The sequence below is a fragment of the Excalfactoria chinensis genome, chromosome 2, assembly GCF_039878825.1.
Source record: "Excalfactoria chinensis isolate bCotChi1 chromosome 2, bCotChi1.hap2, whole genome shotgun sequence".
In the NCBI taxonomy this organism is placed as follows: Eukaryota; Metazoa; Chordata; class Aves; order Galliformes; family Phasianidae; genus Excalfactoria; species Excalfactoria chinensis.
The window spans coordinates 99210438-99233221 of NC_092826.1; the positions used below are offsets into that span (position 1 = coordinate 99210438).

The 22784-nt window shown below is 39.3% G+C and overlaps 1 protein-coding gene across 28 annotated transcripts in view; it reads left to right on the forward strand.

Moving 5' to 3' along the window:
• The window catches only part of CLASP2 (cytoplasmic linker associated protein 2), a 132988-nt gene that overhangs the window by 8664 nt on the left and 101540 nt on the right, over positions 1–22784 (forward strand). For 25 of the 28 annotated variants that reach the window (XM_072327997.1, XM_072327984.1, XM_072327988.1 and 22 more), the window contains exons 2-7: positions 113–191; positions 10822–10925; positions 14248–14339; positions 14646–14721; positions 16135–16232; positions 21301–21371. In XM_072327997.1, coding sequence (XP_072184098.1) covers positions 113–191; positions 10822–10925; positions 14248–14339; positions 14646–14721; positions 16135–16232; positions 21301–21371 — 520 coding nt within the window. Of the gene's footprint in view, positions 1–112; positions 192–10821; positions 10926–13400; positions 13536–14247; positions 14340–14645; positions 14722–16134; positions 16233–21300; positions 21372–22784 lie in introns of those variants that run through there. The other 3 variants (XM_072328013.1, XM_072328025.1, XM_072328014.1) reach the window with 3 other exon arrangements.

Consider the following 22784-nt stretch of genomic DNA (forward strand, 5'->3'; position numbering starts at 1 on the left):
AGATGTGGTGGCTGAGCGTGTTTTCTTACAAGGTCTGTGATTTCTTGAGAATCTATTCTAAAGAATTCTGTACTCTTCAGTTTTGTATATCTGGTGCTTTTCTTTTCAACAGGTGGCGTTACTGGGATTAGATGTTTTAGGTGCCTTTGTCCACAGACTATTGGGACGCTTTAAATCCTACATAGGAACTGGTAAGTGAAAAGTAACCTTCTTTGTCTAAGACCAAAAGGAAGAAGGAATGCTGCACCCTTAACCCCAGCAGTGATAGCTGAACATGTGGAGTTAACTCCTAATTCAAATGAGTGAATTTCACATATCTGCTCAATTCATTTTGCTGCTGTCCTTGAGAAGAGATTGCGATACCAGGGCGTTCACACTGTTGTTTTATCACAGGCTGTTTTTAACAGAAGTACCTAGCTTCATATCCTTGTTCAAAATGTGCATGTATTATCTTGCATCTTGTTCCTCCAGCACACCCAGCTATGTTAAATCGTCTGTCAGAAACCTAAGCTTGCTGTTCTTTGGGTTTCCACTGCTGTCTTTATTTGTGAAGAAATTGACAAAATTTGAAAGATTAGGAACACAAAGGTTAATTTATGACAAGTTAATAACTAAATCAACTGAACACATATTTCAGGATGCTGAATATTATTCCTGCTGCAGCAAAGTGCTGCAGAGTTTACATATTTTGTTGCAGAGGGTTTTGTTTGGTTGGTTTTGTACTTCAGCACTGTAAAGCAAATTGTGCTGCACGGAATGTTGTTTTATGAGTACAGTTTGTAGGTAGCTACAGACAGTGCTGGGCTTCAGAGTCTTATTATGTTTTGGTTTATACTTTAGTTACCTGTAGAACTTAAAATTTCAATAATCTTACTGATGGTTTCTCTTCATTTCTTCTATTTTTGCATCAAGTGATCTGTTTATGTTCACACTTAGACTCTTCAGTGAAAAAGCTTTTTGTTCTTTCCTGGTAGCTGAGTACATTGAGACTGAGAGCAAATAAAGGCATTTATTTATTTATTTATTTATTTAAACTCGGTGGCATTTATACTGAAAGAAGAGCAATACTGGCACTAGGGGACGTGTAGCATCAGTAGGCACCTGAAGCCAAGTATTCCAGAAGTCTTTTCTGGACAAGCTGTGAAGTAGTGCCCGCAAATGGAGTGAGTCTTCTCTGAGAATTTCCAAAATCAAGACCGATAAAATCCCCATTGTGCTCAGTATGCAAATCAAACCTCTGCAAGATCAGCTTTTCTTTTCAGCTTAACAGAAAAAAAAAGGTTGCAGGATGCACCACGTCCTATAAGGGTTGGGTAATTTTAAGTTTGTATCAGTGAAGCAGAAATATCAAAACTTGATAAGAATTGCCTGAATGAGGTTAATAGAGAGTTTGAGAGTGATTAAAATCATCCTGGTGAACAAGAAATCTGCTTCCTTCAAGATCTAAAGAACCACCAGATTCCCAGATCATAATGTGTTGACTGCAGGTATCGCTCCAGTAAGTCAGATCAAAGATGTGTGTCTGACAGTGGCCCATTTCCAGATGCCTGAAAAGAAAGTAAGAAAATACTGCAGGAATTACTCCTTCAACACGATGTGCCAACTGCTAACAGTCCTAGAGTTTAGAGCCAGCTGAGGCATAGATGTTGCCTTCAGTGTCTTTATTGTCACCATTTTTGTGCAGTTCATGGTTTTGGAACCTATGTATGCCTTTGACTTCTAAAGTGTACTGTAGTAATGCTTTATTATGTACGGTGTGACAAAACTCATTTGTGGGACTGGCTATGTAATAACTTTATGCTTGCTCACCTCATACATTGAGAATGTAAGCCATCATTTATGTTCTTCTTATAATTCACTGCATATCTTTGTATTGTTGAATACCCCTCCTCTAATATCCCTAACCCTTCTCTTCTCTGTGGCTTATTTCTTGTACGCTGTTCCACAGTTTTTATTGTTCTCATTGCTGCTTTCAGTGCCTTTAGTTGTACAGCTTTTGAACTGAGGAATTCAAAACAGCCCAGAGGGATTTTTATGGCATATCCAGAGGGATTATTATTGCATAGTTATGTTTGTTTCGTTACATCACAGATTACTTTCATCATTACTGATAATCTTTTTGTTGCATTACTGCTTCCTGAAAAATGACCCAATGTATTCATGAAACTGTCTAACAACGTTTCTTTTTCATCGATGGTGCATTTACAGCCCAGTGTGATGTTTCTTAGTTACTGCCCCACACATTACTCTCTATTTATTTTTATGATACCTTCATTCTTGTAAGCCCCCTTCTTGAGAATATTGTAAAAATCCAAGTGCATTCTGTCAGCTGAGTTTCCTTCTGCAGCGCTGTACTTCAGAGAGCTCTCAGAAGTGTGTAAGCTATCACAAAGGTCTTGCCTCCTCTTCTTTGCTGGAGCTGATTGTGCGTATACTAATTTTAAGTATACGTGGTTCTTTACAGATGATAGAAGAAGTAGCTGTGTGCCCAAGTAGTGCTCTGCAATGTCAGCAGTCTCTAAGGCACTGCTCTGTGGGTTTAACTAGAACATGAAACTTAGTGCATTTTTTAGATGGCATAAACAGAAGATGTGCAACCCCTCTTTGGCTTCTGTGCTTTTATTGGGTGTTTTAGGATGTTAGAAAGCAAGCTATCAGTGATGATCTGGAGATGGTGTCTGGGTGCAGGACTTGAGTGTAAGCCAAGTTTAAGGATGCCACTGTATTGGAGGAGCTGTTCACTCCTTCAAGGGTAGAGAGGCCTTGCAGGGAGATCTTATATGTGAGGGCTGGGCAGTCACCAAGTGCATGAAGCTGAACAAAAGCAAGTGCCAAATTCTGCACCTGGGATGAGGCAGCCCAGGACACATGTACGGACTGGGGGACAAGAGGCAAGACTTCATTCACTTTCAGAGGAAACAAGCCAGTGTCGCAGTAGCTTTCTTCCAAGGTGGTATATCCTTTTAGCATACATCACTGTTGTAGGAACTTGGACGCAACAATTTGGATCTTTTTGATAGTATTCACTTTACAAGCAATAAGAGTCAGGATAGGTGTTAGTTGATAAGACTCGAGGGCTATGTTCTGGAAAAATAGAGCAGATTAAGGAGTATTTGAAGTGTTCCATCTTTCACTATTTAATACTAATGCTTGTTCTGTGATTAAAAGAGATTACATAAGAGTACTTAATTGCCTTGTCACGATCTGTTTTCCCAGGTGAAGGCATCAATTATTAAAATACTGTGTCTAACAAGTAATTTTGTTCTCTAAAGATGGGAACGTTATTTTGCCCCCATTTCTTATTGTGCTTCCCAGCCCATCCTTATGAGAACAGCTTCTGAAAAAATGTTATTTATTTGTTCTTTTTTTTTCCCCTTATTCTGTATACAGTTCCTGAAAAAAGTTGTAAGTCCTTTGACTACACTGATGTAAGAAATGCCAGCTGGAGTCAGACATAGATGCAGTGGTTCATTCAGTGGGGCCTGGCTTCCATCCGTGGTCGGTTACCTCTTATTGCTTTCACATCCCCACTCATTGTACATCTGTGCCTTTTCTCTTTGGTGACTGTTTATCAACCCGTTGTCCATAAATTTCTGCAATTCGGAACCTGCTGATACTGTCCATCTTTTACTGTTCCGTGATGACGGATTCTCAGAGTTTGCTGGTTTCAGAAAATAATTAAAAAAAAATAAAAATAGGAAAAAAAAATAGCCCACTTATTTTGAAACTGCTATCTAATTCTTTTTAACTCTGTTTATACCATGTTCTTCTAAACCGCTGTCATCATCAGGGATTCCCACCATCAGAATATTCAGTATACAACACACAAAAGTGATCAGTAATTCAGAGAGATATATATATTTAAATTCATAAGACGAATTCCAGATGGTGCCTTATGAGGAAACTGTAGCTTTTCATGTTGTAAGCTATTGTATGAACTGAGGCCGCTTGCTGCACTGGATAAAAATAAGGAAAAAAGACTGTAGTTTAATATAATCTTGACTCAAAACTATTTTGTTATTTACGGAGGAATGATAAAATGAAAAGGTTCAGTAGAAGTATATAGAATATGTTTCAGTTTTAATAGATTGTTACATATTTTTCTTAATGTATGGAACTGTACATTAGTTTATGATATTATGTTGCTATTCGCTGTCATAAAAAAATCTTACAAGAGGTCTTAGCATATGTTTTAGTTATCTATGAAATAAGAGAAAAATATATGACGGGTAGAGAACCACACATTGTTTATGTACGTATGAGTATGATTTCATACATGTACTTTACAAATACACGTAGGTGTGTATTTATGAGTGTATGTAATAGCAGTGTTGATGTCAAAGTTCTTCATTTTTGCTTTTTTTCCCCAGTTAGGGATCAGCAGTTTTGGATGGAATGACATTTTTGGATAGAAAGGGCTTAAACATGCAGCTTAATTGCAGTGTGACTGTTCAGTAGGTGGATTTAATGATGTATGGAAAAATGTTTTCCTCCTTACCATGAAAATCAAGAACTGTCTTAGGATGAGCTATCATGGGCACGTATTGTGTTGAAAAGCATTTTACATTCAGGTTTTAAGGACTGACTTTTTTCTGATTTGTATTAATTGAATTGAAATGCTGAAACTAATGTCAAGGCCTGCTGTTGGATAAGCCTAAACCTAAATATGAAACCTTGAATACTTTAGGTTGGAAGGGTCCTGTGAGTTCCTGTGGCCCAAGTCTCTGCTCAAAGTGCAACTGACCTCAAAGCTTAGACTAAACTTTGAAATTAAATCGCTCATAAAAGATAAAGCTTATTTTTCTTCTCTGATTTATGTGAGAGAAGCCTGCCTCAAAGATACCTTGTTGCATGTAAATGCACCTCAGTTGTTCTAACTTTGGCTTTTCATTTTACTGTTCAGTAACCTCAGGAAGAACTCTGTTGGATATGTGCTGTAGGATTATTTTAAGCAATAAATGTTGAATATTTCTTTTTTTGTTTGTTTTAGGAAAGGCTGCAAAAGGAGACTCAGTTATTTGTATTTTTTTCCTCTAGAACAGATGTTTTAAGTGGCTCATATTTTTGAATTTCAGAGAAGATGAACTTCCTGCAGCATTTCAGAAGAACCTTAAATCTCCTTCATTTCCCCATATGGTTAGTGATCACAGCTAATGGCCATAGCTCCTTCAGCCTTCTTTCATCTTGGTGACAGATTCCCTAATGCTGTTACAAAAACCTAAACACCACCCACACAACTCAATCCTTAATGCTTTTTACCTCCTGTCCAGATAGCACTGGAATTTGTATTTATGAAATAGCAGTAATTCCATGTGATCAGAATGACTTTTGTTTAAGTGATCAATGCTGATAGGCTCTGAGTTGGAGCACCATCTGCTTGCTACTGTGGATACTTCACTGTATGACCCTTAAAAATACAATGTCAGTAAAGTAGAGCTGACAAACTGTAGCCTTCCTTTCCCTTTCTTGCACAATTAATGTTAGCTCCCCACTTTATAGTTTTCTTGTACATCTAATGCACCTCTTAGAAGTCTCTGGACTTTAAGCTCTCTTCTTGTGTTTCCTGGGGCTGAGACCCAGATGGATTCATGGTTATATCATGAAAGAAATGTGTGCTTTTTCTCTCTCTGCCTCTCTCTTGTCTTGTCTCTCAAACAGCAGATTTGGCTCCTGGAGAGACGTAGAGAGGCATTCATGTCTGAGATATCTCCTGACTGAACTCTCTTGCTCTGGATCATCTTGAGGAGTATCAGAGGGAGAATGTTGAGGCCTTAGTGGACCTCTTATGTCCAAAAGCCTGTTCAAGGTTCTTTGTTTAGAAGCAGTCTTGGTGCTGTCAGACCAGCCATATTGTTGGCCTTGTCAGAGCCTCTTTGAGATATTTGCTTCTGTACATCTCTCACAGAAAAAGAGCCTGCTTGAACTGCCAGTCCAGCTGTTTCCCCTCCCTTCTTTCTAATACTGGCAGCCATTTAGTGCTGTTTCCTGAACTGGCAAGGTTTCTGAGAAAACTAGCAGACGGCTGCTTAAGTTTAATCTGTTTCTGTCCTCAAGGCCTTTTCTTTTAACGCCTGAAACAAGAAGATGCACTTTTTAGTAACAGAGCTTTTACTAATACCGATGTTGTTCCAACTCCGGGGGAGATGACAAGGACCATCTGATGTTAGTTAATAGAAACGTGGGTAGGCAGGAGAGGGTCTGCATAAAAGGGGCACTTAGAAAGAGCAGTGGTCAAGAGGAAAAGGAAGGAAGAGAGAGCTGGGAGCAATAATACAGACTGAAAGAACTGTGTCATAACAGAAGGAACAGTTGTTAAAGTTTAACAGAAGAAAATAGTTTGTGCTACCTGCGGCATTCTTTGCTGTGGGGGTCATACAGTTAAACTGCTCAGAATTTTTAAAAATAAACTGGATGCCATTCTAGGCACTGACTTCTGTGATTTACTTATTTATTATCTCCTGTCCCTCTAGAGGAAATAAATATGTAATCTCCCAAGGCTGTACTCTGACTCTACAGGCTGCTTTTGGCCTCAAAACTTGCATATGCTGCCCAACTAGCAGTGATAAAATCATTATGTGAGTTTGTATTACCGAGGTTTTATTTAGGTTTACCAAGCCAAGAAAAGGAAGACAAACGATGGAAAAGAAACTATTTGGGTAACAAGCTGTTAGGGATATAATACGGAGATAACTCTATGTGCTCAGAAAATGTATAAACAGCAACTCAGCTTTAGATAGCAGGTTAGGTGGAGATAGGTCAGGCAGAATTAATGTGTGCTGTAGAGTACAATTACTGACACCTTTAACTTTACTTCACCAATGAAAATTCTAAATCTTTGTATTACAATGCAGAAATCTTGTCAGGAAAATCTCTGGAATGGCTGGTAGTGATGGAGGCTGACAATACAATGTGGTAAGGGGGCAAAGAGAATGGGATAAAGTTCTTCTTGGCTCTGCAAAGAGTAATCAGCAACTCTGCATATGGAATCAGTGTCTCTGAAATTTAGTGTAATGTTTTTCTGCATATCAACAGAAAGGAGTAAAAGAAAGCAAGCTGTAATACCATCACTAGTTTTCCAAAGCCACTTGAAATAATTTAAATAAACTAGAATCATAGAGTCATAGAACAGCTTGGTTGGAAAAGACCTTAAAGCTCATCAAGCCCAACCACAACCTAACTATACTACTTTAACTCTTAACAACCTACTGCTAAATCATGTCCATGTTCCACTATGTAGTGGGAGAAGTATGCACAGCAGGATTGGTATAAAGCAACAGGAATACATGAATCCACACTGTATGTGATGTTGTATGCTTGTATACTGTTGTGTGCTAATATCCCAAGTTACTCAGTGAACACCGCCTTCATGTATGGTGCTTCTTTTCCATCTCACTTTCCTGTAACTCCAGCATCAATGTGAGACTGTTTAGTTGGCAGACTGAGGCCATAACTTACCAGATGCATATGTTTGCATTGCAGCACAAAGAAGAACATCAGGTTGATAACGCCAGTGAGAAAGCATAAAACTTAATGTCAGCAAAATGATTGTTCAGTTGTGTTTGGAATAAAGGTGGGAGATGAAAGCATTGTTCTCATTGATGTACTTTCTGGTCACCTGATCTTTGGAAAGTAATAGCGCTCTCATCTCCTAATGCAAGAAGTTCAGTACTGCAAGTATATCTTAATCTGCTCCTGTTAGGGATAGAGACAGGTTAAGTTAAAAAGTTGAATTTTTATTTTTTATTTATTTATCTTTTTTTGGTAAACTCTTAGTGCACAAATACCCAGTATTTACTCCCTAAAGTGCTGAAAATTTTCCATCATTTGTTCCCGTTTGCTCTGTTCCAACATATCTGGTAGCTTCTGCTTTTGATTTGATATATGTGTATCTTCATGGAGTATCAGCATGTCCTCAGTTCTTATGAAAAGACAAATGCTAGTTCAAGGGCTGGGACAGCAAGTAGGCAAAGCTGCTGCTTTCTAGTAACTGTGTTGTCTTATCCTGATGTAGGATAGTGGCTTGTGTTGAACTATATTCTCTAAAGTTTGGCTTGTAGTTGGGCTTAGGTGAGGTTTCTGCTAAGAAGTCGAAGTTTCTTGCATGGAGGAAGAAGAGGCTAGGAGGCACTGAGTGAAAGCTAGGCCAGGAGGCTTAGGGAAGGGAAAAGAGGGGCAAACCAGGCTGCTGAGAGGGAGAATGGTCTAAGAATGTTTAGGTAGGGAGGTGCGTTTCTCACTTACCTGGAGAAATAAGGGCAAAAACCTTCCAGCTATTTTCCTTCAATAATGCAGAAAAAAACAGTAATGTGAGTAGCTCTTGCTAAACATTTATAACATCTGGAAGAAAAGTGATGGAGGCATTAGAAACTCAAATTGTTCTAGGTGAGCATTCTGAAACTTTATCCACTGGCAATCAACTGAAAGTTGTTTCATATGTTTGTTTGTTTTTTTCCCTATTTAGGGGGGGAAAAAGAAGTGAAGCCTGCAGACTTGTGGGTCCTTGAACAACTCTTGCAGTAGGTAGTCCCTTTGCCAGAGCCAGATGGGTAACAAAGCCTGGCATGTTTAGTAATCTGTGGGTTGTGTCATCACTAAGTTTAAAGCGGTGACCTCATCATCTCTGTTCAGCCTCCTCTAGTAGCTGCTCTCTGTGCTTGTCCTAGTGCTTTCAGCTGGTATCTGTAGCTCCTTGAACTGACTCAGCCTGCCGATGAGTCACCACAGAGCGCTGCTCCAACAGGACTGGCACTCGCTGTGCTTTCCTCCCTTGGAACAGCTCACTGTTTGGTTTTGTTTCCCTCTTTGTGAAGCAAGAGCTGCCTTGAGCTGCTCAGTAGTCAGGTGAGCATTGTGGGCCTCAGCAGTAAGGGATGGTGCAGTTTGCAGTTCAGCTGAGAAGTGCTGGAAATTGTCAGGGAGGTACTGTTGGAAAGAAAAAGATAACCAGTAAATATGCAGGGAGTTTAGGAGGGATCAGCCATGTACTCCCAAAACTGACTTCTGATGTTCAGGATGTTTCTTTGGTGTTCACAAAATGTGAAGTGGGGGTAAGCCCTTCAAAGTGTAAAATGAAGGCAGCTATACTGACTTATTCAGAGGAAAGGGGGAAAAGAAAATGGAGGAAAAATGCAAAAGCTGCATAGTGAAAGCTAGAGGTGTCACTGCATTATCCACAGCCAGGTGAAATAAGTGTGCAGATTAGAACAATTAGGAAGTGTTCAGATACAGCTGGAGAAAAATTCAAACCTCAGCAATGTATTTGTCCAATAATATCAAGCTATGGAGACAGCTGTGGGTTTTAATTCTATTATGTAGGAGCAGAAGACTGAGCAGACATTCAGAGTTAATGATTCTGTTCCCTTTCTCTTGCTGGCAACCCTGCTGTTTCGTTATTATAATATCATCAAGTTCTGTTAGAACTCTTCCATCTCTTCCTTTCAAAAAGTAGGGGGATGGAGTTCTATCTTTGGTGAGGGGAACAGCAGTCAGTGGCTGAGAGAGGGATCAAGCAGCAGCTGTAAAGGGCTCTCTGGTGATTGTAAATGCAACACCAACAAACACAGCAAAGGCAGATTTTAGGTGTAACTTTGTGAGCCGGTGTTGGAATATGAGTGTCTCCAGAAGACTCGTGGTAAATATTAGGCTGGTGTTAAAAGTTTGAAATAAATTACCCAGTAATTGCTAACTCAGTCCCTGCTCGAGTGGAATACTGATTTGGAGGACAATTACAAAGCTGTGTGTGGTGATCTGTGTTGAGTAAGAGCTCCGGCTAGGATTACCTCCCTGCTGCTTCCAGCTCTTAGAGACCTGTGAATCAGATCAGGAACAAAAGCTAATGCAGGAGGTTGAGCTGTTAAGAGGTAAATGTTACTGTTAGCCTGTGACACTCATTCTCCCAGGTTGTGTTTCAGGTACTGATATTGCCTCTAAAAGCTCTGTCCCCAGGGAGCTAAGTGGGAGGTGACATCCCTGCCAATTCTACCTCACTTGTAAAGGCCTGAGCAAAAGCTGAGCACTCAGTGTTGTTGCTGCTTGCTTTGAAGAAGTGGCAGTGAGAGCACTGGGGGTTGGAAGAAGCTGAGTGTGCGTGTGGACCCCGCACAAAGAGCATCCTGCACAGTGCTGATCAAAGCGTTAGTTCTGCGACTCACCTGATGATCAGATGGCATTAATTTATTTGTCAGATGCATTTATTAACTTCTCTCTGGGCACAACCAAAGCAAAGATTTCTCGTGTTCTTTGGTTTTTAGTGAGTTCTAATTTGTAGGATGTGAAATCCATCATCTCGGATGTAATTTTACTTAAATACTATTTGAGGACTCTTTGTTGTAAAATAATAACTTTTACTGGGATAAGACTGAGTTACCACAAGATACACTGCATGAAAAGGAGTATTTAAAACATGTTGCATTTTCATAATTAAACAGCAAAATCCCAGCGATTTGACAATATTCTGTTTTTTTTTCTCCTCCCTTCCATTCCCTGGGTCTCAGTGTTGTTCTTCAGAAAAGCCGGACATTCAGAAGTTTATGGCATACTTCCTGAAGGTGAAATGGAATCCATTCATCCAGTTCTTAAGACAGGGAGCTTTATTTCTTTTTTTTCAGCCCATGTTCTTCAATTGCGGTTCAGCACGTTTGTTGTTCGTTTCTATAACACGTTCAGGAATACATTTCATTTTTCATACTTTGGCTAACTTAAGAGTCAGCTTTTATTTTTCAATGAGGTACAACTTAGATCTGTTGGAGAAGATACCCTTTGGTATTTGAAAGTCTTCACTGGATGTTTCTTTTGTTTCTTTTTCTTTTTTCTCTCTTGTAGTTCTCCTGCCTTTGATAGATCGTTTGGGAGATGCCAAAGATCAAGTTCGAGAGCAAGCACAGAATCTCATATTGAAATTGATGGATGAGGCAGCACCGCCCATGGTATGCTTTTACCTTTTATAGATTCAAATGTAGGTCTCCACTGAGCATATTACTTTAGCGTGAGCTTGACTTTGAATTTATCATTATGTTATAGTGACTGTTAATGAAGTAAATGTTAAAGATATTCTTAGTGGGTTAACAGTGATGTTTTGTTCAGATAAAGACCTAGCACAGCAGAATCCTGCAGTTTTTGCATATCGTAACTAAATTCTGAGTAGATGCTTTCATGTCATGTGGCAGGACTTTGTTAATTAAATGCTGGAAACGACGTCCTGTGTCTGAGTTTGTGTAATGGGAATAAGTAAGTTTATTTAGCTCAGAATTCAAAATTTACTTTGTGCCTGAGCAAGTAGGAGTAGTCTAACAGTTCAGATGGTGCATTCTAACTTAGAACATATAGCTTTCTACGTTTTTGACAGACGTGTGAACCTTTGACAAACTCAGATGGGGATGTTTCCTTCTGCCTTGTCGTATGTTGGAGTTTGAGTTCAGCAAACCTTTCTACAGCTGTTAGTACTGTATGGCTTCCAGGTGCTAAGTCTGGTATATCTACTACCTAAGTCTGACAAATGTGAATGCTTAACAGGATGTTATTAATGGAGGAGTGACATTATTTGGAACTCTTGAGAACCCCAGTTGTCAGGAAAAACAGTTATTTGAGTTCTTAATTTCTTAAAAAGATCTGTTTTGGAGTTTAAATGCAGAAGGTAATAGGGAATGTCCTATTTCTTGTGAACCAAAATGAAGTTTTTCTGCTTGCTAATTCCAGGCTTTGTTTCTTCAGGGATAGAAGTTTGAATGTTTATTCATAGGGATTATGATTTTTCAGACTTTATCTGCAGTGAGAATGCTGTCCATGACTGCTTTGTTTCTGTGCTGGTACAAATACATTGCAAGTTAAGCAACTGCAGAAACTTACAAATCCAAGTAGGATTTAGGTATCAGAGTATAGCAGCGTCATCCATGAAGCCTTGCCTTTACCCACTCTCTCACTGTAGTTTTGATCATATTCATTGCCAAGAGATCTCACAGCACTTGATGCTTAAGTGCTCGTTGCTCAGTAGCTCACAAGTGACATGTTCCTGTGCCCAAGATGCTCTGAAGTGCCTCTCTTACAGTCTTAGAGGTACACCCAGCTCTAAGCAGCATTTGGATGGATGCATTCCATCTTGGAGACGCTTTCCCTTAAACAGTCACTATTAAAGAGAGTGGTTGCACTGATCTTGCGTGGGCCCTGCTGATGAACAAGTTGTGGTTACTGGTCCATTTTTCCATTTCCTAAGGGAATATTTGTTGTTAAGCTGTACACTAAGATGGTAGAAGGAAGCTTCCCCTTTGAAGCTTACCTGCAGTGTGAGAAAGAATACAAGATTTGTGGGGTGCAAGGAACAGAATGTGTAAGTGAGCGGAGGCATGGTTCAGGTGTCAGCTTCCAGGATAGCTTTTATGTATCATTAAATTCTTGAAGAAAAAGCATCTATCATCATCATAGTAAGGACCAAAACAGAGGAGTCTTTCCTGTGCCTCCTACAGAGTTTTAGGCTCCCTTTGCTGCAGAGAAACATCCCTTTGGAGGAGCTGGTTGCAAACCTTTTTGGGGGCTAAAATTTGTAAGTTTCTTCCTGATTGTCTCCTCTGGTTTGTTTTGATGTGTTCTTGAATAGTACTAATTTTGTCCTGTTGTCAGTTCCTTTTTCTCATTTTTAATGTTCGGGCGGGGGGTATTTTTGTGTTGTTTTGTTTTCTGTTTTGTTTTTAAGAGCTCAACGTGGCTGTTTATGTGCAGGATACCATCAAAATAAGAGTACAGACAGTATTAATGCATGAACAGGATGAAGAGAGGTTGGCACAAACAATTGCTAGCAAGTCAGAAGTGCTGAAATCACTTAGAAGCCGTTTGAATTTCTGGTTAGATGGATTGAGTATTCTCAGGAGGTTTCATAGCAAAACACTGATTTTTTTTTTCAGTCTGCTTTCTTTTTTTGTACAGTTGCCCCTCTGGCTGTTTCTGCACATCTAGCGGGAAGATTTCCTTTATTTCACATTCGTCCTGTGCAGTGGGCTAATCAGAGGGATGTTTTCTTCTGTAAAATCCTGTTCTTCACAGTTAAGCTGTGCAGTTTTGACGAGCTATATTCTGACTGTCTAAGGGTTTGGATTTTTTTTTCCAAACTGTGATGAAGTATAAGATGCACAAACAAGAAACCACGGGATGGATACAAGTGATCGAGTAGGCTCTAGCTAGAACATCTTACATCTGCTGTGCAGTGTGCTTCCTCATCAGTGCAAACGATGCAGTATTCCCTGTTCTCTCACTGCCTGCTTTGTTGACCGATAGCTGTTTGTATTCTTTCTGCAAAGCCAAACACAGCCATTGGTAACCAGGAGATGTTATGCAGTCCCTGCACATCGCGGTTGCAGCTCTCCAGGGGCAGGAGGGAGGGTGGTGCCTGCACACGAGATGTGCTGCTGGCAGAGTGCGGCCATTGCTAGGCGACGCTGCCGCGGATGCTCACGCCGTGCCGGCTGTAATGGCAGCACTGCAGCTGGGGGAGTTGCACTCTGGGGCTGTGCATCCGCTCTGAGGTACCACTGGGAATCCCATGTCTCGTAAGCTTTGCGTTTACACTCTTTATACTCTGAGCAGCTGGAGATTGACAGGGAGATGGAGAGGTAAAATGATGAGCTGGACAGTGAAAGGCAACAGGAAACAAATGGGCAGAAGGGTAACCGAGGGCTTAGCGAGCCAGAGAATTGTACTACGGAAAGCGGCACCAGCACAAAAGGAGAAGTGAAAGCAGAACGAAAATGGAAGCTAAGAAAGTAGAATGAATAGGCAAGAAATAACTGGAAAATTAAGAAGTAAATTTAAAGCAGAAGTAGGAGAGAAGTGGACAGCAGGAGTATGGATAAACACAAACTAAACTGGATGAGAGGAAATCTTGGCCGGGAAACAATGTGAAGCAGAAGGGATATAGCAACTTTTGCTCGAGTCCCTAGTTGGAAATGTTAACGTTTGCGTTTAGCAGCTGTAACAATTCTGTGTGTTTTCTAAAGCTGTTTCTCAAGCAATACAAATAACGTAGCTAGATTTCTGAAGAACATTTCTTGAAACTGTTTTTAGCCTAGGAGTGATCTGTATTGTGTTTGTTACTGCATATTTTATAACTTAATTTTATCTGCAAAGCGTCTTTACTTTTCCAATGGACCTGTCTTGCATTATTTTTTTTTTGTAAGTGTTATGAATGTAGTTATAGAAAATGGATAGAATTACATTGTATTGTGCTCCTGGTAATCAAAGATAATTATTTCTGTTTTATAGTACATTTGGGAACGCCTTGCTGTTGGTTTTAAACACAAGAATTACCGATCCCGAGAAGGAGTGTGTTTGTGTCTTATTGCAACCTTAAACATGTAAGCTTTTTGTTTCTATGGAGACATAAGGATTCTATCCTTTTTCTGAATTGTCCTTTCTTGTCTGAAACTAATACTTCAGGAAGTCTGATTCAGTTAAAAGAATAAATGGGAAAAATCTGAACAACTTGACCAGTAAGCTTTCCAAAAGAAAGACTGAAGGTATATGTGTTTTTTTCACTAAACATGGGACTAGTAAGACAAAGATGGAACTCAATTGATGGTTGTATTTTATCAGTGCTGAGCTAAATATTCACTTTCTGCTTTTCTGCCAGAATAATACTTTTTTCTTTTCTCTTTCTCCAGTTATGGTGCCCAACCATTAAGTCTCAGCAAGTTAGTACCACATCTGTGTGCAGCATTTGGTGACTCAAATAGTCAGGTGAGTGTTTCATTACTTCCTGGTGCTTCAACAGCCATATTTAGAGAGAAGAATGAATGCAAAATAAATGAAGGCATTTAAGAAAAGCTGCTAAGCTTGCTTTGCAGTAGGTCGTTATTTTGTAGTTAATTTTTTAACACCTAGTTAAAACAAAACAAAACAGAAAAAAAACAACTCACATAGGTAAAACATCTGCAGTGAAAATCAAGATGTAGTTCATAGTGATGACATCTGTTGAACTTCAGAAAACCTTCAGATGGAAATGGTTAAATTGTCTCTTGACTTTTCTAAAGCTGTGTCTTAGGGGGAATACTAAGAATACAGTAAAGAAGGCGTCAGCATTGGCAGGAGATGGGCAAATAAGAACCTGTTTTCATGCTTACTATGTTGGTGCATCATAGTCTTTGTCTCTTAGACATACCATAGCGCTTCTCTGTTCTGGAGAAAATCTCTTAAGATTTTGCCTTGTTTGTTGCCCATTGTCACAGAATCACCCAGGTTGGAAAAGACCTCAAAGATCATCAAGTCCAACCAGAGCCTAACCATAGTACACCAACTCTAACAACCCTCTGCTAAATCATATCTCCGAGCACCACATCCAAACAGCTCTTAAACACATCCAGGGATGGTGACTCAACCACGTCCCTCGGGAGCCTATTCCAGTGCTTAACTACCCTTTCTGTAAAGTAAGATAATTAGCGAATATGTAGTTTATATCTTGATAGAGAAGTTCTGGTTTTAGTGTAAATTGCTACAAAAGACTATTCAGGTATTCCAGAAGTTCCTTATGGAGAATAATGACTTGTGTTATTGTCAGTTTTTGTTGTGGTGATTATGCTTTACGTTTCTGTAAAAGGCACTTCATCTCTTGCTGTAATCATTTTCTCCCTTTACCCTAGATATTCTTACTCCCTTTCTTGTGCTTATATGAAACCCCGTAATTCCTTATACAGAAGTTCAGGAAGTGCTGTTGGCTTTGGCTCACCCTTGTAGGCTGTCAGGTACCTAGTTTTCTAGAAGGTCCTTGCTGCATGTAGGAAGAGGTCAGAGCAAGATGATGAGGTGTCAAGACTGGGTTCAGGGACTAACTTTTGGAAGTGTTGCCTGGTGCGATAAGGTCCTAAAGAAAGCGTGTTTTTCCAAAGATACTATGCTTATGTCATTCCCAGAAATTCCCTCCAGAGCTGTTATTTCTAGCATTTTTCATTTACTGTCTGGATATACTCTAACTTGGAACAAATACCATCTTGCAGTAACAGTTGTATTTCCTTTCCCTTCCATCCTCACTGTTTCAACTGTTCTGTGAAATGAGTTGGCACGCAGGTTTGGAAGATTAGTGGAGTTGTCAGCAAAATGTTGCTTTGCTTTCTGAAATCCTGAAATGAAATAATAATTTAAAGTTGGCTTTCACAGGTGAGAGATGCTGCCATACTAGCCATTGTGGAGGTTTACAGACATGTGGGGGAGAAAGTACGACTAGATCTTACAAAAAGAGGAATTCCTCCTGGAAGGTGAGCAAGTGGTTTTGATTTTGTGATGCTGAGCTGTTTTGTGTTACTTTCTTTTTTAATCAGAACATAAAATTGACCCAGAATGTTGTGGTGTTTACTGTTTCTGGCCTTCATTTTACAGCTTTTTCTGCTTGGAAGAGTTTATAACCAAGAGGGTCCTAACATTCAGCAGTCAAAATTCCCTGATTTTAGGAGAAGATGAGAGCTGAAATAGCTAAAAAATAATTATATAAATCAAAATTATGTGCATATATATATATATATATATAGTGGATGTAGTGAGAAGTACACTGAACAGTAGGGAAATAGCTGAAAAATACTTGAATACTTGAAAATATTAAGTTCCTTACTCTAGAGTTTATGTTTAACTTGTATGTAGAGAGCCACAACTGAACAACTTAACTCAGTCACAACTGAACAACTTAACTCAGTCCTTTCCATGCACTTTGCATGTGTGAGAGAAGCATGTGTACATGCATAAAAATGAGATGAAAGCATGGCAATATCCTGCAACAAGTCTTCACTTTCTTGAAGATAGTTGTAACAACAGATGTCCTTCCTTGCTTTTGCTAACTGCATGAGAAGATCCCTTTCCACAGCAGAGGTTTGCTTGTGGGCTGCAGTTACATAAGAGACAGTTACTTCGAAAGGCAGCTGCTTCCTGATTCTGAACTAAAATTGTGGGATTCAGTGAGAAGGGACTACCGTAAAGGAGTGTAAGCCGGCCTGGCACACATGCCATCATTTCATGCGAAAGATGAAATGAAGTTTTGAAAGTGCTTACTTTATCATTTGCTTTCTGACTAATTCAAGTTTTTAAAGGCTGGTCTGCGTTTTGTATAGGTTAGTTTGTGCGAAAGAAAAGTACCTGTTGTTTTGTTGCTATGGAGTTAAGCATTTGTTTCATTGTGAAAACCTGACAGATCTTGATCTTTCACATTTGCCGTTAAAATCATTTTCACTAAAAAAATATATATATATATAAAAATCTTGACCCAACGCAAACTGACATAACGCTGCTCTATGAGTCCTAATCGTGTTTCTTTATTTTAAGAGAGCTGGTTGTATCTGCTACATGGACTCAGTCAGGATATCTGAATGGATTCTGTAGCTCATAAGAACCCGCTAAAAATTATTAGCTTTAGTTTTTAATGGTTTATAAGTTATTGAAATACGATCATAGGAGAATGGTGTTAAATTTATTGTTTTACATGCTAGGCAGAGCTCAGCCTCTTTGGACAAAAGCTTATCCTTCCTATAGGAATGGGAAATTGTGTGCATTCTCATCTGTTTAATGATTGTTATAGTTCGGGGGTATGAAGTGATTGTATGGTTACCACAGAAGTTTAAGCTGTATTATTACTATGATTCCAGAAATTCGGTTCCACAGCACATAGTTTTATCTGAGAAAATCCTTCTGGCATTAAGGCAGATTCTTGGATGTTCTTTGGAACAGAGAATGCAAGCAAAAGAATGCAGATAACAAGAGCTTTTGTCTGTACTATGAATGTTGGGTCTGGCCATAAGTCTTGGTTCAGCACTCATCCCGTTCACGTTTCCATGTGATATAAACTAAGTAAATCTTGAGATCCAAATAGGATTAAACACCACAGGAGCTTTGTCTCTCCAGGCTAATCAACAGCATCTAACTCAACTTGCAGTAGGGACCAAACTGCTGATTCCTACTACCAGAATCACTTGAGTATCGAATTCCCCTTGATTTGAAAGTAAGTGTAGTTGTGCCATTTTCATTTACATAAAGAAGCGAAGCTGAACTTGGTGCATATCCAACTGGTTCTTGCCACTGAATCTCAGCAGTTTCACACCTGACAGTCAAGGTTAGAATAAAATAATACGTGAACTGAGGCTCAGTGTTGTGTCTTTGCTAGAAGTCTCCAGGTTGGGAGTAAGTGATAGGTTACAGTTTGCTTGAGTCGAGCATGAAGCTACCGGTCTCCATCCTTAGCATTGATGGAAAGCAGAATTCCTGTTGTCTCCTCCTACTTAACACAGTAACAAGGCAGTCAACAAAGCTCAGGAAAGACAGATTAGCTCTATCTCAGACAGTTGCTCCTTCACTGGCAGACCCAGTTTAAGAGGTTTCTTCCCCACTGTCTGCCAGAAGTTCTCCCTTCTCTGTGTTTCATTAAACATTTTGTATGGATATGCAGGAGCTGTGGTCTGTGAAACAACTTGATTTACGGTACCATCTCACCATTATTCTGAGGGAAATTTATGTTCATATTTGTGTGTCTGGGTAGGTTTTAAGGATTTTAAGTAAGTATTACGGATAATCTGTAGTTCAGACGCAGCTGCTTTCAGTTGTTCAGTTCAGCCTTAAAGAATGGTTTTGCAGCTCTTTCGCAGTATGACAGCACATTAAAATTGCAAGCATAAATACTAGCACCATTACTTCAATATTTGGTAAACATGTGATTTATGAGAATGTAGGCTTGCTTCGTTTGCATAACAAATTGCACATTAGAGGTCTCTGTGTTGCTGCCCGACTGCATTCTGCCTTAAAGCTGAGAATAAGAGCTCATGTCAGCTGGAAGGAAGGCAGGAAAGTTCATCAAGCATTATTTAGAGAAATCACTCAAATTATTGAAATACGAAAATAATATATACGTTTTATGTCTATATAAAGGTAAATTTACATAGTAATTCAAATAGTAGCTTAAATAGGTTTTATAAGCTGTATCTGGTAGATTTGCACTTACAGAAAGTAGTAGGCTGTCTAGAGAAGGATGTTGGTCCTGAGCAGGCTATAGATTGCTAATAAAGGAAGACGGTGTTATACTATTGTAGTTCAGCTCTACTTGCTACAAGCGTATTTCTGTTAAGTGCATTTTATTCTGGCACTGAGAATAGTTTGCAAATAAAACCGTTGAATTCCTCGTTTTCATGTATTGTTTTTCAACTTAAAAATCTCAGAAGAATATCTTCATTTGAGGCCTGAGGAGCATTTCTTTTCTCAGAAAAATCAGCATGGGGTCGGCGGCCAGAGATATGGCTGTTGTGTTTCCCTTTTAGTTAAAGTTACTGCCAAAGAGGTTTGACAGTCTTTGTTACTGAGCCTGTAAGTGTTAGTGTTAATATGTTTGTGGATACCGAGAGTGGATATTGCATTTCTTGCTCTTTGAGCCAAGAATGTGGAACCATTTTTGTTCCATTTGAACCAAATGGGATTTGTTAGAGTATGAAACATGTAGCTTATCTTCCATGAATAGAAAGAACACATGCAGATTTAGAAGATAGCACTTGCTTGGTTTACAGCCTTTCAGGATCTTTCAGGAAGTTATCTGACAACTTTTTCCACCATTACTTAAGTAACATAAATGTAAAAAGTACATTTATTTGCTTAGAGTTCTTGTGTCTAAGGCTGCAGCTTCATATCTTGAAATGCTGGATGCATTTATGAATGCTGTATTTAATGTGGCCTGCACATTCTACATATCTGTCTGGTTCTTACTGTAGACAATGTCCATCTGTGTGTCCATACGTGGACACCTTTTTTTTCTCAAGGAAGAAGTAAGGAGAAATGTATGTCAGCTTAAGCTGTGTCTACACTACCCGAATACGTCTGACTGAAGTCAGAAATACACGCTTTTAAGCTTTTGCAGCTGGCAGTGCTGTGTTGCTCTCTAGCCTGTACCACTGTGACTGCATAGCACTGAGTGCTGACAGGCCATTACTGAATGCTCATAGTACTTTATCAGATATTTTGCCCAGAGTGAGAGACAACGTATGTATCGTCACAGTGTGTTTGTAAGGAAGCGTTCCATTTTTCTCTGCTTTCTCTGTTTAAAATGCTGCGTGAAGCATGTTTTGATGACTAAGTTCAAAAGAGCAGGAAATCATTTTTTGTTTTGAATCCTCCAATAAATGTGATCGTGTGCCAAAATCACGCCATCAGCCTAATAACGTATGAGAATCAAGGTGCAATTCTAAAGGAAATCTGATACTCTCTGTGGTCTGCATATTCAGCTTCTCTCAGGGTAACAGCTTCAGCCTTTCGCATGTAGTGTTAAGGGTTTTTGTTTTGGTAAGGTAGGCCTTCCTGTGGAATTCTCAGCTAATTGTGTGGTGTCTACCAAGTGCTTTCAAGTATTTGGCAAGGAAAAATAACACTTCAAGGCTACTAACATATTTGGAAGTGTGAGGTAGCAGAACTAAGCTATACCCACTAACGAGAATTGCTGACTGCTGTGTGACTTGTAGTTGATAAATGTGCATTTAAGGTCCGTATTCAGTCCTGCTAATTTTGTATCTAAAATATCCTTACTTCTGTACGTACCATACTGAGATACTTCGGTGGCTTTTACTGCATTTTCTGCAGAAGTGATGAGAACTGGCTGTTCAGAATTGGCCAACTTTCGTGCTTGAGTAGCATTTCCAACCCAATGGGACCAGACTGGAAATATAAAATTTTTATTTACTTATTTATGTATTTATTTATTTATATTTTTGCTGTTTAACGTGGTAGCAAAGCAATTGCAGCCTGTTTTCCACTGTGACAATCAGTGGTACAGAAGTGTTTAGTGTTCCCGGAGTCTAGGAAAAAGAATTGCTTCATTTCAGTGGAAGCACAGACCGCTTCAACAATGTCTTCCTAACAAAGCAGATATTTCAGAAAGCTAGCAAGTGTCACACAACAAATATCGATCACTGCCTGTTTTTTTCCACATAAGATTCTGTAGTTCAAATTGTTGCCTTATAGGGTTGTGTATAAATAGGGTAATATCACCGCCATTCTGAAACCTCTATATAATATTACTAAACCTATACTTCAGAGTTTCCATTATTTTTCATGTTACTAATAATGGTGCTCGGTTTTATTTGCTGACTTGGTGGCATTGCTTTATGTGCATTTGTGTAAAGATGCTCAGCTAACTTAAGAAGGGCAGCCCTTTGGAAATGGTTTCTAGAACACGTAATCCCTTGTCTGACTGCTTTATATGTACTAACAAACTAATACATGTTTTCACTGGCAACCTGGAGGATTTCCAATATGTAACTGTATGCTTTTATATAGAGATACATATTTATATATTTTTGTTCTTTACAGGTTGCAAACAATCTTTACAAAATTTGATGAAGTGAGAGACTCTGGAAATATGATTTTAAGTAACATCAGTGGTAAGTATGAAAGAACATATGTTAATCATCAGCTTTAGATTAATACAAGATAAATATTTGAATGCTAGTATTAACAGCGTGAGATGGTTGACAAGAAACACATGCAAGAATACTGAGAAAAACAGACATTTGTGTAATGAAACAAACTTACATTACCAGCACTGTTTTTTAGGGCTGCAGTCAGAGTACAACTGGAAAAGGTTTTGAAATCACATGGAAACGGGCAGCGAATCTTTAACAAGTTCTGTGTGCATGCAGTAGAGGCTACGAGAATGCTGCAGAGTATTTGTGTGTGGAAAAGGAGAAATCGAACAGGCTTTTATCTTACAGTGATTCCAAAAGAACATAAGTGAATAATGGCTGTTTTGTGTGGTTTCTTCTCAGATAAAATGTTGAATAATGATAGACTAAGTTCTGAATTAAAGAAACAGGGGATTGAAGTGTTCAGAGACACTTCGGTGTTGAAGTTGTGACTTCATCTTAGAATTCTCCTTTAATGTATTAGCTCTTTTTCTGGTGTCTTTCATGAAAACGAAGCCTGTTATGCAATGAATCCCTGTTGCTTCCTGCTGCAGTCCTGAAACAGCATCTTATAGGATGAAAGAGTAAAACCATCATTCTTTCTTACTTAAAACTATACTGAGAGAAGGAAAGAAGGAAGGAAAGAAGGAAGGAAGGAAAGAAGGAAGGAAGGAAAGAAGGAAGGAAGGAAAGAAGGAAGGAAGGAAGGAAAGAAGGAAGGAAGGAAAGAAGGAAGGAAGGAAGGAAAGAAGGAAGGAAAGAAGGAAGGAAGGAAGGAAAGAAGGAAGGAAGGAAAGAAGGAAGGAAGGAAAGAAGGAAGGAAGGAAAGAAGGAAGGAAGGAAAGAAGGAAGGAAGGAAAGAAGGAAGGAAGGAAAGAAGGAAGGAAAGAAGGAAGGAAGGAAGGAAAGAAGGAAGGAAGGAAAGACGGAAGGAAGGAAGGAAAGAAAGAAAGAAGGAAGGAAGGAAAGAAGGAAGGAAGGAAAGAAGGAAGGAAGGAAGGAAAGAAGGAAGGAAGGAAAGACGGAAGGAAGGAAAGACGGAAGGAAGGAAAGACGGAAGGAAGGAAAGACGGAAGGAAGGAAGGAAAGAAGGAAGGAAAGAAAGAAGGAAGGAAAGAAGGAAGGAAGGAAGGAAAGAAGGAAGGAAGGAAAGAAGGAAGGAAGCAAAGAAGGAAGGAAGGAAAGAAGGAAGGAAGGAAAGAAGGAAGGAAGGAAAGAAGGAAGGAAGGAAAGAAGGAAGGAAGGAAAGAAGGAAGGAAGGAAGGAAGGAAGGAAGGAAGGAAGGAAAGAAGGAAGGAAGGAAAGAAGGAAGGAAGGAAAGAAGGAAGGAAGGAGAGAAGGAAGGAAGGAAAGAAGGAAAGAAGGAAGGAAGGAAAGAAGGAAGGAAGGAAG